Source organism: Strix uralensis, chromosome 10 (assembly GCF_047716275.1).
Source record: "Strix uralensis isolate ZFMK-TIS-50842 chromosome 10, bStrUra1, whole genome shotgun sequence".
Classification (NCBI taxonomy): Eukaryota; Metazoa; Chordata; class Aves; order Strigiformes; family Strigidae; genus Strix; species Strix uralensis.
In genome coordinates, this window is record NC_133981.1 from 5,377,953 (window position 1) to 5,395,121 (window position 17,169).

The window sequence follows — 17,169 nt, forward strand, 5'->3', positions numbered from 1 at the left end:
GACTTTGGATCTGAGCCGCAGCCCGGAGTCCAGCAAGCGCTTCAGATCCAGTTCCAGCAATTCAGGATCTTAGCAGGAGTTGAGAGTTATTGCCCCTCAGATGAGATGGAGTGGCAGGCTGTGATCCTGTTTTCTTTCACCGCAAAGCAAATCCAGTTAACATAAACCACCACCAGGCATAGCTTGGGTTTTTGATGCATTTCTGAGGGTTTTTTCCAGCTTCACTGAGAAATGCTCCTGTTTGCTTTGAAATCCTGACTTTGTTGCCCTCTGTAGCAACATGAGGTTCAGGCAAGGTTGAATGCTATGGAAATTTGGTGCTTAATTAATCTATTCATGTTATGCACCCTGCCCTTTTGGTAGCATAGGAGTGTTTGTAGTAACCAGCAATAAACGTAATTAGAAATACCACGAAAAAGTGATGGTGCTATTCTTCTAAGAAAGATGCTAATGCTGTACTGTATGTGTAATAGGAACATATTGCTGCACATATAATAGGAAACCATGTTGAACTGAAACGTGCCAGCAAATTTCCCAGTCTCCACGCAGTTGGCAATGAAAGTTGTATCTTCAGTCTTCTCTGCTGGGTGATTTTAGCACTGCCGCTATATTTGATTTCCTCACCCATTGGGGTATGGATTTTTGCTGACAAGTTATTGCTTCGCAGAGCAACAGTAACTGTCACTTTTCTTGGTAACTTACGGCCTTTTACTGGTAACGTGAAGACTCTTTTTGCCTTGCTGTCATCCCTGATCTCTTCTGCTGAGCTCTTAACTCCTCCCTTCTTTTATCAAGTCCCATTCCTTTTCTTGGTTTTCTTGACCTTCTGAAGAAACTTGCCTGGGATTAATTTTTAAGGTGGTAAGTGGTAGAGCAGCAAACCAAGTAGGATGTTTTGGCTTGTGGGTAGAACATAGAGGCAGGCTGTGCCATAAATTGCGATGCATTTTGGCAGCAGAGTCTTGGAGCAGATGGCCACATGAGACCTTCATGTTACAGACTGACAGAGACAGTAAACTAAATATCTGTTTAAGCAATGGTGACGGATGTAGAGGGCATTTCTCAGCAATTAATGACTGGTTAAAAGAGACAGGGGTCTGAGGGAAAGCCAAAGGCCCTTAACCTTGACGCTCATTAACTGGCAGGAAATGTGTTACTTGGGTTATTGTTATTGCTATTGGACCTAGTACATTTTTTTTAGGATAGAACAATTAGTTATTTTTATGCTCTGAAATGTTAAAAGGTAAAGAGGTTTTTGCTCTTTAGATTTGTGCTGCTCTTTCTTGTTTTTCTTCCCCCCTATATCACGTAAAGGGCAGGCAATGTACAGAAAACAGGGTTTCATTCAGAAAATGGAAATGGATTCATTAAGCCCCTGTCTTGACTAGAAATGCTTTTGTGCATGATTTCACTGGCAAAGGCACTAATGTGGGTTCGATTTCATCACCATAGTAGCTGGTTCCCAAGCGGTAAAGATCACTTGGAGAGTATAAGCACATCTCATAGTTGTATTTGCATTAGTTGTTTTCATTTGTGCCACCTTATAATTAAGTGTTAGCTGGTGTCAGCTGGGCCTGAGGCTGATGAGGCTTCTTCGAACCTGACCTGCCCCATGGGAAGAGCACCCGTGGGAGCAGTACCATCTCCAGCACTATGCAGACATTGCCACTTCACCCCTTTTCAGGTCACTGAGAACTTCTAAAAACTCCTTCTGCTTAGAGAAACCTACTAAAATTTTCTGCCAGAGATGTGTTTTTGTTAAGTACTTTTCCTACATGGTGTGCCTCACTCTGGTCCTGACCATCAGTGCTGCTCTGCTTAAGGCAGGGGAAGAGCTGCTTTGCATCCAGGTTTAGTTTTGCTCTCACAAGGGCTATGAGCATGCAGCTCCAGCCCTGATCCTGCAAATGGTGTCACGCACTTGCGATCCTGGTGGCTGTGCACCACCTCCCTTGGTTTTGTAATCTCAATTACATAGTATTTTAAATTAGTGGGCTTTGGGAGTTGATTCCTTGCTGTGCACTCTACAGAAATCATTGGATAAAAGCAGTGGCTCCCGAAGCCCTGTAAGGTGATGTTTGGTTATTCCAGTCCTGCACATAGAAGGGAAGGAAGCCCCCACATCACTGGCAATAAGGGGATGCTGCAAAGACAGGAAGGTGATGGGAACATGTGTCGTACAGCTCAGCAGTGTAAGAAATACTGTAAAATGAACAATTAGATGAACATTTCAGATTGTACATCCTCCTAATTATCCTTTTAATTATTCATCTAAAACAAGTAAAATGACCCCTGACAGAGCCATAAATGATTTAGGAACTATCAAATATTTATTAGATGCAACTGAATCCCCACAGAGGTTTTTAACAGATGCACACTAATCTGCTTTCCTGTATTCCTCATTTCCTACAATTTTATCTATGGAATTTATAACCAGTTGAGTGAGATTTTCAGTATGTAAAATACTGCTAAGCTCATGGAGAATTTTTTAAGGGAGGAAGAGAGCAGCAGTGCTTTCAGTCACTTATGTTTCACAGATTTGGTGTAAGAAAGCAGTGACCACCAGTAGTACCCTGGCTGACACGGGCAGTATCCTATAACCAGTCCTGCACCACCCATCTTCCTACACACACGCTTTGATGCAAAGGGAGTGCTAGAAGAACCAGAAACCATGGAAGAAGATAGCCCTGTGATGTCACTGACACTATTTAGACACATCTGAACATCTCATGCAATTTAACATTTAGATGGTTTTAACATAAAGAATTCAAAGTTGGGATGTGTCTAAATGGTACAGTTGCACCTGAGGTGAGGCTGCTGTAGCCAACTGTCTGTACTCACGGGAGGGCAGCCCTGGTGTGGCAGAAAGCCTAGCCTGCAGTGAAGCCTGCCACTGATTCACCAACAGAAGAATCACTTTTATTTCACAACTAGCTTTTTTGTTTTTTCAGCAGTGAATAAAATCCTCCCTCTTACATAATAAAATTTGATTTATATTAATGTTCCCATTGTGATGACACAGTTGGCTTGAGAACACAGAGAAATCCTTGTGGGTTATGCTATTCCCATTAAAAAAAAAAAAAGAATCCAAAAAACCAACCCAAAAACTTTAATCACAGGATTCTGGGCACAGCAAACGGTGGTCTGCAATGGCTTTTACAAGAACAAAATTCTAATTTTAGTTCTGTTTTTAAGCAACAGTTTCATAAGGGATGAGAAGAAAGGATTTTGTAGGGAGTAGTTTTTAGGAATCATGTGTATTAAAAATGGGAGGTGCTGGAAAGACAGGTGATCCTGTAGTGAGAGCAGCAGACAGGAATTTTTTGAAAGCTGGATTCAGTTCTTGGTTGGACCGCAGACCTCCCCTGTAACATGCACCAGCTTTCACCATGTGATTTTGCCCTCTATTCGGACCTACAGCTTTTATTGTTACGCAAAATACAAAGGCTCTTGGAAATGAAAAGAAAATACAGAGAAGATCCTTTTGACCCTTACTGAATCGCATAATAATGTCAGAGTTACTGTAATAAAACCCAGTTCTTATGAAGGACATCTCATGAGTGGGTCTCAAAAACATTGTCACTCTCCCCATTTTACAGAAAGGAGGAGCAGGGATGCTGAGGGAAGTACTCACCATGTCCAAGAGTTGAGGTGGGACAGGGCATAGGGGTTCCCCCACCCCCCCAAAATGGAGGAAATCCAACAAACAGAGGATCCATTCTTTTCCTAACCTGTGATCTACAGGCCTTCAGTGGTTTGTAAGGCCAAGGAACGTGGACAGCCGTTACTCTCTGGAACCACATTAAACAGGTTTTGATGAAATTTGCCATTTAAATTTTAATCAAAGTCCAATAAGAAGGTCAAAAAGTCCTTGAGAAATTTGGACTTTGGGATTTTCTGTAGTCTATGTAACTTGATAATCGCTTCCATAATTAGCCAGCATTACTTGTAGACTTTTTTTTAAATCAATCCCTGTAAAGAGGAAAATGATGACGCGACATTCTACTTGCATTAGAAGTGTTCTAATATAACGAGCAAAAATTGTAAATGCTTCAGAAAAACTGTGCTAAGAATGTCTTTCTTCTTGTTCTGTGTGTGCAGTTGCTATCCTGCTGAAGGACGATTATTTTGTCAGTGGCGCCGGGTTGCCGGGCAGATTCAAGGCAGAGAAAGTGGAGTTTCACTGGGGTCAAAGCAATGGATCAGCTGGCTCTGAGCACAGCATCAATGGCAAGAGGTTCCCCGTTGAGGTGAGTGGAAAGACATGTGCTTATGTTCTCGAAAAAAATAAAATCAGAATGTATTGCTGTAGTTTGAGACGACTGTGAAATAGGGCAATGTTTCCTTCAGTGAACATATCACTTTCAAGGCCCTTCCGGCCCTCGCAGCACTCTATCTATCATCTCTTATGTGCTTTTGCAATGTCAGCTCTGAGCTCCGCTTTGCTAGCATTGCCAGCTCTCACGTCCCATGGGTTAACTTGCAAACAGCCACTTTTCTCGTTTCTCCCATAAGCTTTTCATGTGTGGGAGGATCTTCTTGCAAATATCTGTAAAGTGACCTCATTGTCCTCTAAATCTTTTCTTTCCCATGATGCTTACAAACAAATAGCAGCGGTTTGGGAGCCGTCCTGCTGAGACCACTGTCTTTCATCGGTATTGCTTCCTTGTAGACGTACAGCCCTCTCTCTACCTGTGTCAGCTGCAGTCCCTTGCCTTGTACTAACAGGGCATCTACATAAATGTCTGCAAACAGCTTGTGCGTTTCCTCTGCCTGTGCGGGAGCCAGCCCTGGGCTGACAGCCGTCCAGCTATCGTAGCAGAGCGCTGTGTCGCAGCAGAGCAAGGTATCAGCTCGGGCACAGCGCCCTGTGAACATGCCCGTGTTCAGAGCACGGGGCTGGTCAACTGCAGCTGACCACGAGGACCTGCCTTTAGATGGCAGGGAGGGTCCCGGCACCGTGGGCTGCTGTGGAACCTGGTGAGTTTGTGTCTTGACTTGTGGCTGGTAGTCCCTCTGCCATCAGTGAAATGTTTTCTGTGTCAAAAGAGTTTGTTGATACTTTTCACTCTATATTCAAGGTTTTGCATGGTGAGATAAAAGAGATGTTATCAGGGATTACCTTTGCCTGTTGGTAAGCAGATAAGCACTTTCAGAGCATGGCATGTGGATGTGAGCAGGTTTCGGGGAGCTGCGCTTGCCCGGAAAGCTCACGTGTGGGCAGAAGTGGTTGTCTTGTGGTCTGGGTCTTGCAAGAACTTGATTCAGCCCCCAGCTTGCCATAATTCATCACATGTGGCTTTAGCCAAATCACATTTTTCAGGAGGTGGGAAGGGGCTTCCAAAGCACAAAGGGAGGTTGTAGTAAACCAAAACCTCTGATTTTCACCTCCCTGCTCCTACTGCCCCATCACATAATTGTCTCCCAATTCTGAACCTGTACATTGGGTGTTCTGTGAGGCAGAGAATTTTTTTATCTTCTTTTTAATGAGCTTTTCCAACAACTTCTGGCTTGATGTAACTGTGATTTCTCACAAGGGGCCACCCTTGAACACATGGAGCAAAGGCCCAAACATTGTCCTATGGAGAAGGAGTAGTAGTGGATGGAAGACTGACCATGAGCCAGCAATGTGCGCTTGCAGCCCAGAAAGCCAACCGTGTCCTGGGCTGCATCCAGAGCAGTGTGGCCAGCAGGTACAGGGAGGGGATTCTCCTCCTCTACTCCCCCCCTGCAGTGCTGTGTCCAGCTCTGGGGCCCCCAGGATAAGAACAACATGGACCTGCTCGAGAGGGTCCAGAGGAGGCCATGAAGATGATCAGGGGACTGGAGCACCTCCCCTGTGAGGGACAGGCTGAGAGAGTTGGGGGTGTTCAGCCTGGAGAAGAGAAGGCTCCGAGGAGACCTTATAGCAGCTTCCCAGGACTTAAAGGGGCTACAGGAAAGGTGGGGAGGGACTCGTTATCAGGGAGTGTAGGGATAGGACAAGAGGTAACAGTTTTAAACTGAGAGAGGGTATATTTAGATTAGATATAAGGAAGAAATTCTTTACTGTGAGGGTGGTGAGGCCCTGGCACAGGTTGCCCAGAGAAGCTGTGGCTGCCTCCTCCCTGGAAGGGTTCAAGGCCAGGCTGGACGGGGCTTTGGGCAACCTGGTCTAATGGAAGGTGTCCCTGCCCATAGCAGGGGAGTTGGGACTAGGTGATCTTTAAAGTCCCTTCCAACCAAAACCATTCTGTGATTGTCATGCTGCCCTGTCTGTGTCAGTTGGCAATACTGATATTTGTAAACCTGTTTCTGGGTGGCAGAAGGAGCACTCAGGAAGTCTACAGAGTCAGTCAACTCCTCTTTTAGAATTTCAGAGACAGGAGATGGTAAGGGAGCCTGGGCCTTCTTGTTTGTGTCAGAAATAGTATTTCCACTCCACAAACCCTTTCTTATGATGCCAAGGCTATTTTATGCTGACTTGATGAATAGAAGCTATTTTACTTCGGAAAAAAGCAAATTCCTAGGAAATAATTTTCCTTTGGTCTAAATATTCTTCATTTTCTTTTCAATTGGTTGGAATACTAATTTTTTCTACTTTAAAACTGAAAAAAAAAAAAAAAAGGGAGACTGCCTTTCAGAATTTAGGTCATTTGTTTATGAATGCTGTGCAAAATAAATTGCTGTATCAGATAGGTTTAGTGTTAATCCTAATAATGGGAATGTAATTTTCTAGGTGATTTGTATTCATTGCAGTGACATGAACCTCTGTTCTTTGGCCTTCCTGGGTATGATGGCATTAGCAGAATTCCCACAGCCTTCCCTTTACTATTTTCTAAAGGAAGAGCAGTTTCCAAACCAAGCTTTTCCATGTTGTGACGCTATCTACCTCCTACCAAAGAATTCCAAGTTTCAATCATGTGCTGAAAAGGATTTTCATGGGTGAATTTTGAAGGGTCCAGCAGGTCTAAGGTGGTGAAACTGCGTCCTTGCTGATACGTGCAAAACCAGTCCTCACAGCTGGGATTAGACCTCTCAAACAGTAACTGTACATGTATGCATGGTGGAGCTTTTAATTTGTAATGCTAATTGTAGTTCAGCTTGCAACTGTCTGATGCAACCCTAATTGCCTGATGCTGGGAGGTCTGTGCCAGAAATACTGTACTTTATTTGAGAAGTGGCATTTCTAGGAAGGCTGTAGACAGGAAAAAACAAAATCCTATCCTACAGAAAGCAAAGCCCAAGTGATTCCGATTATTCTGAGCCTGTGAATGTAGGTAAAGCTTTTAAGGAGCGTGCACATATTGGCATTCCAGGTCTGCAGCAGTAAGAGTGGCGGTGCAGCTGAAAGGAAACATTTTCTGAGTCTAATTGTGCAACCAGATGTGGACTATGCAAAACCCATTAGTTCCAAAGCACATCCCAAGGGAATGCAGATAGATCAGCTTCATCCATAGACTATGCTCTGTGCACATGAAGTTTAGATGTTTTTTCCTCTGGGAAACAAAGTGCTTGCTGGTAGTCTTTTTTTCTTGAAGAGGATGCAGAAACTAATTAGAAATGTCAGATATAATACAAAGCATTATTGTTTGACCATGTTGTTTGGTTTTTATTATTACAACTAATGTGTCAGATGGTAAGGCTGTCTACGTTAATTGGTTTCCTTCATTGAAGCCCATCTGGATCATATTTTTTTGTGATTTATATGTTAAATTAGTTGGTAAGATATATGAGAACATCCTTTTGTTTCCTGCTTTAAAGTCATGTTGGATCAAAGGCGTATTATCTTGCAGTACTTTTATGCATATGTAGCATATTGTGATTCCTTTTCAAAAACCATGGCATATGTAATGGTATACTTTCATTATGTGGTCTTGATTGCTTATTTATTGATTGGATTTTCCTTGGTGATACTTGAGCCTTATGAAGCAGTTATGAGCTTGGCTGAATCTGAAGTAGCATTCATGAACAGAGATGTACACGTGTTTCAAACTTTCATCCATAACCAGGTTCCAGTTTGATACCAGGCATGGTCAGTATTGACGTGAAGTTTCTTTTTCCTTCCTTCTTGCCATTTTAGCACCAACATCTGAGTGAGGCCAAGAACTAGTGCTGTGATGCTGAAGATTAAAGCAATACCATTAGTGTATTGCTGTGCAAGTGGAGCGTGAATCCTAATGAGGACATGGGCTCTGCGCCAGCTTTGAAAAAGTCTCTCTCTCCTTTTTCCTTCAAGTTAAGAAAAGTTTTTAACATTGCAATCTCTAAATTTTAATGAATTGCTGACTCCTTTGTATTTTGTTATTGTTTTTCTACACTATAATTACTCAAGTTTTTCTTTTTCTTTCTGAAGTTGAAGCAGTATAAATGAACATGCAAACGCTAGAAACCATTTAAATGGCGAAGTGACAAAATTAAAGAAGATGAGCTTCCCTCGGGCCAGGAGAGAATCCAGGTTCCCCTCATTAGAGCCAAGAGGAGTAATTGCAGCGCTTTAATCTCCGGTGTCACTGCATCGGTTACCGGCCCTGCCTGCGCAGAGCTTGTGGCGGGCAGGGCACGCCGTGTGGGTTGCCTGCTAGGAGGGAAACCCGCCGCTTAATATTTCATAAGCAAGCAAAGAGCTGACGTGGCAGTGCTGTGCTGGCGGAGTTTGGTACCACCGTCCCAGCACAACTGTGATTTTTGAGCTGCTTCATACTCATTTTTATGCAAAATGCTGATTATTTCTGTGAAGAGCAGAAATCAGAAGAGTGATTTTAATCATGACTGTGTTAATTTGATGTGAGCTTTGGCTGTTTATGAGCTTTCTCTTTAATGGCGCTAATTGTCAGTTATAATGTGAACACCATTATACAGTAATATACAGTAATTTATTTAGTAAATGAGAATCTTATTCCAAGGACCATACTGCAATATGCCATAGAGACCTCATCCCTTTAATCTTACATGAACAAACTTGCACTGTCTAGGCCAAATTGGTAATAGCAACATAAACTTGGCTTTTGAAATAGCAATGTGATTTTGTACTCACAAGTGCCAACTTGCATGTTTTTGGAGCTCTCAAGTTCTTCTCCGTCAAAAACAACAAAAAAAAAAAATCAAAAAAACCCACCAACAAACCCCCCTAAACCATCCCAGCAGAAAATGAAGAGCTAACACCCTTTCATGTTGATTAACAAGCTTTTACGTTATGTTGATAGATTAATTTTGCTAAATTATTATTACAAAACAATCATTTGCATTAACAATTCTTGCTCTTCTTTAAGTGTGTTTCTTAGAAGACTTTCCAGGTTCTAATGGTGTCTTTGTTCTTGCTACTTCTTTGATTTTCTTCCTCTTCCCTTTGAATATGCATAGTAACTTCAGCATGGTCTAGATCTACAGCTAGTTGCTCTGATTTGAATACTCAGATCTTCTTGCCAAAGTTTATCGTTGTGTGCTATCCTACCTCTCGTTATATCACTTAAATTCTAATGTTTTATTTTATCGCCAGCAGAAGACAATCAGTGTCATTAATGTAGAAGAAACGTGTGGTATTCAGTGCACAAAAACCTTTACTATGGGGAATAAACTGAGACTGGTTAATGGTTTTTGTTTTATCCTGAATGTTAAGTCTTTCTATCACACCTGGAGTCATCTATGGTATATATCCAGCCTTTTGTCCACCTGCGGATGGCAGGGGATATTTACTTTTTAATGTTAGAATTGGGGCCTTTTCTGTTCTTCAGTTTTATTCTTGGTGCATTTGTAAGTCTATTTAGATTTGTGCACACTTTTTGACATTAAAAGATGAATGTATCACAGTATCTTTTCTTGATATGCAGGAGAGAACTAACACCCTATGTTGCTGCGTTGCAGCTGGGTTTATTATTTCTGGCATCCAGCATATCTGGTAATTGTAATTTTGCAAAGATCTCTGGTGTTGGCTTCAAGCATAAGTAAAGACTAATTGTGAAACAGGGAGCCAGCATTCATTTTATTTCCTTATATTTCGTTTACTAGTTGCTCTTCAAATTTCCTTGCCTCCATCTGGCAAGATGTAGCAAAGTAGAAGTCAATAAATGATGGAGGGACCTAAAGAGGACCATTGGGAATATATCACAGTGAGAGGCTTCGACTGTCTGAAGTAATTTTACTATAATATTCTCTCCGAGGACCACATCCACACGTATAGGGGGATGCTTAGAGCTCCCAGTGACTTTGATGGGAGATGTGCTGGTGAAACTCTGAGTGAGGATTTGGCTCCATACTCATGTTGTCTGTGCTATAGAGTGTCCAGGGAATTTAGCATGCACTGCTTATTCCATCTACATCTCTTACAGCACCCTGACTTAATCATTCAGACAAGGAGATGGCTTGGGGATTTTCACATTTAATTATTTTTTTCTTTTTTTTTCAAACTGACACTTAGCCTGTTTTTTTCAGTCTGTTTTCTTAGAGTCTTCTGTTTCCCCTTTCCCCGCAGTCTTCAGGGGTCCAGATAGCCATAAAAAAACTCTAAAAATACGAGACACTAAAAAGCCAAAACTACTGCTCTGTCTTATCTCCAGTAAAGTGAGATTTTACTCCAGGAGTCTCCAGACTTTACTCCTCTTCGCTCTTCACCACTTTTAAAACTTGTTTCTTATCGTCAGGAAATCAGTGTGTCATAATTTTAAAACATAAAATGGATAGTTATATTGAGCACATGGCTGAGTTTCCATCATGTTGCACTGTAAAGACTGTGAGCAGCGCAAGTTAAGCATCATCTCATAACTGTCTGGTTTACTGTTTTATTTTCCTTGGTGTAGCTGATACACTGTCTCCTCACAGTTGTCTTTAGTGCCTCCGATATACTGACAGGAGAATCAGTTGAGACTCTAATTAATGACTTTATTGCAATCAAGGTTCCATTTTAGTGCAGAATGCTTCATCTTGTAGTAGTGAAATATTTAGTCTCCATCTGGCTGATCTTTTCTGTGAATGCCCCGTGATAATTAAGAAGAAACATGAGAGGATGGTCTGAAATTAAAATATGTTTAGTGAAGGGGTTAGTGTATCTTGGGACTGTTCGTGTAGAGACCCAGACAAAATTTAGGGACGTAACAGCAGTTTGGTTTTATGGCAGCATCTTCGTGCTGCCTGCCAGGCCCCAGTAATTTCTAGAGTGAGTTGCAAATGTTACAGCACATCCAGAATTTTATTTTGAAATAACTATACAGTAACATGAACCAGATATAACTCTTTTCGTGTTGGCTGGGAATGTCCTGCTTTCCCCAAAGGTTTTCCACTGTCTTGTTGAAAAGGTCAGAGGCAGTAGCACTACACTGCAATTACAGTATGTTAATGATGAGCTAAGAGTTATACATTCCTCCTAACATAAATCCCTGATTTTCTACATGATTAATTGGAATCTGGAAAGACTGGCAAGAAGAAGTAGGATCAGATGGGGTGAAAATAAGAGATAAGAGGCTGACAGCCAGCTCTTGTTGTAAAGGAGAGTTATTTTGAATAGGAGAAAAAAATCAATACAAAGGTTGGAGAATTTGACAGAGTTATAAGAGCTGCTTTAATGAAAGGTAGCAGATTCAATGGGATTGTTACTTGAAATGTGGGATTGTCTGAGTTAGAAAAATGGGACTGTCTCTCCTCAGCTGTAAAGGTGAGCTTTACGTGCTGAGCTTAGTGGGTACTTAGGCCAGTGGATTTACTGGCATTCACTCTGAGCACTCAATGTGGCAAGAAAAGGGAAAAAAGTATGTATAGGAGCTTGCCAAATTCTGTTCTTCTGGGATAGTTACTTGATTATGGAAGGAGAAGTAAGAAGACAGCAGGTGATAACGATTTCTGCTGCTTCACCAGATTAGGTAGCTACCATGTTAGAGTATCTGTCAGGCTTTTGCAGGGTAGAGCGTTTCATTATGAGGAGGTGACTTCATTTGGCTCTAGCTGTAAGGAACAGGCTAGGACTTTGATAGACTCAAAGGGACATCTAGCAGGAGCTCTTCTCTGACATGTCCATGTCAATCACCTTTCCCCCAGCAGTGACGGTAGGGACTCTGTGTGTGGAGGCTTTAGCCAAGATGAGAAGTGAGGTGAGGAATCAACTGAACCTCAGCATCTCTCTGTGCAAATACATCTTGGACAGAAGCACCATTTCATTTAGCATGGCTAGATATGGGGGCTTCAGTAATGCTGTGGAGAGAAACTTGCTCCTCCAGCTATTAGAAGACTATTGCTGTCAGTGAAAATGGCCACCTCGGTCTTACGGAGCCAAGTTTTCCCAAATTGCTCATAGCTTTTTAGGTTTGGGAACTTAGATGCAAGAAGGCAATTTTTTCAGAGTCAAATGCAAGGCCATGAAGTGTGTGAGGTTTACAGAGAGGTGAGCTGCGGGTCATCCCTGGGCTGCGGGCTCAGAGCCTGTATACGGGTGCAGGTTGGGTGTGTTTGCATGTTGTGCTGTGCCAGGTCAGCCGTACACAAAGGTCCTGGGACATTGATTAAAAATACATGGAGTTTGATAAGGGCTAAGCACTGCCTTTTTCCATCAGGCAAGTCTAACACTCCAGGGGCTTTGGGGCGCCTTGCCCTGGAGATGTATGACCCTTCGCAGTTACTCCAGTAGGTCCTCTGGAAATAACATAGATAACATTTGGGGGGGGGGGGGGGGGGGGAAAGAAACATTGCACAAATGTTTTAAGAAGTGATAATGTTTCCTTGGCACACAAAAAATCAAAGTGAAGCCTTAATGTGGTTAATGGGCTTGTTGGTACCTTTTGGCCACTATTTCCCATGGAAGTCATTTCACTGGGTCTCAAACAGTGGGAATAGATTTCACCAATGTTAATCATAATTTAAGGCAGCAAGCAGGAAATTATTTAAATTGTCTATTATACTGGTGCTTTACTGATTGCATTTTTTGTTTTGCTTTGGTTTTTTTTTTTCCCTAAAGAATTCTAAACAGTTGCTATCATTTCATGCCAAGAGAATAAATTACGTCAGACATGTTTTTTGCAGTTAGAAAACTACGTACATTTATTCAGGTTTTACTTTTTCTTTTTTCTGTTTTATCACATGTTAAAGAACTGTTTTGTAAGGGATGACCAAAAGCCTGTGTAAACCAGAAAGGAAGATGCATCTTGCTGTCTGGTTATTCATGTGTCCAAAAAGGTTTTCATAAAAATTGATTTTATAATGTGAATCACCGAAAGGCTTTTTAATTCTAGGGGGAGACAGGCTGTGAAATGCATTTGCTGCAGACTGTGCTGATCAGTAGTATCATATTTACGCTTTTGCCCTCCCACCTGAATCCCTCTGCTGTCTCTTATACTGAGTTTAAAAGCTCTTTGGGACAAAGCGTGTCTCTCTGCTGGCATTATGCAGTGCCTGCCCCAGTGGAATTCCTGCTCTGGGATACAGCAGTGCTGCTGCTATAACCGCAGGCTTTGCAGGGATGAATTGCTTTGTTTTTTCTATGATAAAGCTTCACATGATGTAAGAGATCAGGCAGCAATATGAGTGTAGTCCCTGTTATTTCCCCAGTTCACAGGCATTGTATTTCCAGACAGGATGGGAAGGTTAACTAAAGTTGAAAAAGGATCTAAAACACAGCACGAGTTTGCTGTCTGGTAGAAATGAAATAACAATCAAGTGGTTGAAAATGAGAAAAAAAGGTATGTGTTTGCTCATGCTTTGAGACACACAGCACTCATCTTTCTGTAAAGAAAAAACAATTTGGGGGAAGTAGTCATATCCCTGAATACGTTTGTCCTCTTGTTCCCTATTTTTCTACCTGGCTTAATAAGCAAAACTCTGTATTCTCTAAGTAGTTGGGCTTTTCAGCACGTGCCTTGGAAGGCCAGTAATGTCCTTTTCTATCACCATCCCATCTAGGCTGACTGGCCTCAGAGGGGTGGCTTTTCTTTATCCTCTGACTTTGGAGAGGAGGCAAAACGGGCTCAAATTTCCAGGAAATCACAGCCCCTTCTGTTTCCTGCCTGCAGCTGCCTCCAGCACACTTGCTGCCTGGGCAGGAAAGCCCTTTGTTATTGTATCCCTCAAAAGAGGGCTTGGGTATCATTGTCCATTGACCATTCAGAAGGTTTTTTTATAAAACCTGATCTATGCATGTGTAAGAAATACAAATTTTGGCTTCCCACCAGAATTAGAAATAGTGTTACCAGGTGGGAGAGAGCTTTTCCCTCTGCAGTGGGCTGTTTCTTAATAGTTTATTCAACACAGAAAATGGCACCTGGTCTGCCAAAAGAGAGTTAGTTTCTCCAGAGGGGACTGATAATTGTCCGTGAAAAGAAGATTGAAAGTGTCTCCCTAATAAGTTAAGCATGAATCATTCTTCTCTGGGGCTGGGGGCAAATACGATTTTTGAACAGACTCTCAGTCACCAAATAAAGGGTGGAGAGGCAACCTTGTTCACCCCGAGTGATGAACGTAACTTGGGAATTAAAAACATGCATTAGCACAAGATCTATCACACATTTGTTATGGAAGGGAGAGAGATCTTTGGGATTTGATCACGCCAGGGATAGATTAAATTACTTGAATTCTGTCATTTTTGTCATTGTAGAGCTTTTGACTACGCTCTGTGTTTTGAACCGCTTATGTTTGCTCTTTACCTTAGCCAGATTGATGTAAGGGTGATTTTAGTTGATTTTTATTCCTACATCAAGCCCTTCCATTCCTTCAGAGTGGTAGTGCCTACAACTAAGATAACAAATTCAGTGTTTAATGCGTGCAGCGCTCAAGAGTTTTCAAAGAGTAGCAGATTTAACTTTTTAAAATGCAAAACTACTCACCGATGAGTAGCCAAAATTAATTTGAAGAGGAAACCTCTTTTCTTTAGTTTGTCATCACCTTTGGTTGAGCGGGAAATTTTATTCTCATTTCTCTGAGGTCTAGATCCTCTTAGGGCAGGCTAGTGCTCTTGAGGAGAAGGTGGCTTGCTGAGAGTTGAGTGACACATTTAATCTTGTGGTGGCACATACCAGGCAGGACCATAATATCCCTTAAGAAAAAGAAATGTCATTACATGCAGTTCAAAATAGGAGATTGGAGATAACGGGAAGGTTTTAAAAAAGATTCATTTGAAATTCTTTGCTTGAGAGGTCTCATTCTGTTTGGGAGGCAGGAATGTGAGCGCTCACTTAACGAGCTGCATTCAAAAGATGAAATTTCAAGAGAGTAAAAGTAAAACCCATTATTTCCTGAACATAAATGGAGCCACCCATCCTTAAATCCATAGTCACGTCTTTCTCCTCAACCTTATCTAATATTCCCCTTGCTCCCCATTTAACTAGGAAAAAAATTTAGGGACCTTTGCCTCCAGGAAATACCTGAAGTAGATACCTTCAATCATACCAGTCACTGATGCTAAACCACATGCTGTTTACTAAGTAATGCTGAAAGCTACATGCTGTTGTTGCTGGCATACCATTTATGAAAGTCCTGTTAGCCCTCCCACTGAACCATATGGTGATTTATCAGACGGTTTAGTAGTAGCAAGACCAAGACCCAAACTGGTCAAAACTAAAAATGGATATTCCTTATGTTGCCTCAGATAAAATGTTCCCATTCCTACTCCCTTTGTAGTATAGGGGACGTGTGTGCTGAGCTATGTGTCCCCTTACTGGGTGTAGCTGGGAAGGGAGTTGCTATATTTCTAGGGTACAGGATTATGACTTTACAAGTTAATCTTTCAAGAAACTGAAAACAGCAATTTCTGGATACTTGCAGTTCAAACAGTTGTTGTGTTGATTCATTTTAAAGAAAAGAAATATGAAATATATATGAAACATATGAAAACTCAAGTGCAGGGCTCCATTCTGAGGGGTTTGAAGGTGAGACCATGTAAGAGGAAATTAATGTTTTCTGTAGAAGAAGAGCAAGCTCTCGTTTCAAAGAAAGCTTCCTAGCAAACCATTTTGGCCTGCTTAGGACTTGAGGTAGCAGAACATCCACATGTGATCTCTGACATAATATTGCTGCATTATTAGCAGAGTTTGTTCGGATATTTTCCCATCATGATTAAGTAAGATAGACACGGAAAACATTTTGGTAACACTGCAAGGAATAATTTGGCAGCAGTCAGAAGCTGGACCTGGGAAAGGGCAGTAGGAGAGAAATAATTATCAAGGATAATTTTCAGGCCTTGACAGCCTGGCAGGTCTTTCTAGCAGTGAATGGATTCACCTGACACCCAGAGATAGCCATCTGATAATAGCACTCATAAGATCAATACATCGATACTTTATCCTTGAAACAGTATTTAAAGTCTGTTCTTAGGTTCATTTCTTTACTTCTGTAAAGTTATAGCAATCTGGGATTTGAGATAATGCATTCATTGCAGTCTTATCGGCCCTTCTTCATTTACTGTATTTTAATACATCTACCGTGATTGCTGAAGAAGGATGCTCAGTGAGCTTAATCTGCTTATGCTTTAAAAAGAAAGGATGCTCAAAAGATTAAAATGGGGCCTCAAACAGAACAGGTTTGAGAGTTTGCAGTGCTTACAATGGCAGAGCATTTCGTGCAAGAGGTATTTCGAACGTAAATCTTCTGTGGTGCTGGCTCTGCAGACCTCGTGGCGAGGAGAGGAGGGGGAGATGGGCACAGCTGAGATTTTGCTTTTGTAGATAGAGATTTTGCCCAGGCTCTCGCATGGCTAATAATGCCAAAATGTCACTGGGTTAAACCTAACGCTGCTCCTTTCTGTTAATGTATCTTACTAGTCCATATCTCTTCACATTGTGGGGAATTATTTGTGAGATTGTGATGCACAGCCCAGAACACAGAAATAGCGTGGGCATGCCTGAAATAATGCTCATGCAGATAAGTACCCTGTACATAAGTACGATGAGAGATTTAGATCTGTTTCCTCTGTATAGACTCACCAGATTCCCCCAAATGCTGCATTCTGAAAGAATTTAAACAGGACTGGAAATTTTATTTTTAATGAGTGCTGCTGTGAAGGACAGGAGACATACAGCAGGGCAGTATTGTTTCTGTGATTTGCACCATGTATATGTTCTGTCTCTAGCAAGGGAGAAGCTTGTGTTGAAAAAGACCTATTTATCCAACAACATCAACAACAAAAAAATCATTTTTCTGATAAAGACCAGAAAGATGAGCGACTGCCCTCTGAGTGCCTGGGAGGAATTATTTGTACCTCTGTCTCTTGGTATTGAC

The 17,169-nt window shown here is 41.7% G+C and overlaps 1 protein-coding gene across 1 annotated transcript in view; it reads left to right on the plus strand.

The window, feature by feature from the left end:
- PTPRG (protein tyrosine phosphatase receptor type G) overlaps nucleotides 1-17,169 on the plus strand; it is a 408,233-nt gene that overhangs the window by 220,413 nt on the left and 170,651 nt on the right. Inside the window, exon 4 of the mRNA XM_074879020.1 lies at nucleotides 4,102-4,250. Coding sequence (XP_074735121.1) covers nucleotides 4,102-4,250 — 149 coding nt within the window. The remainder of the gene's footprint in view (nucleotides 1-4,101; nucleotides 4,251-17,169) is intronic.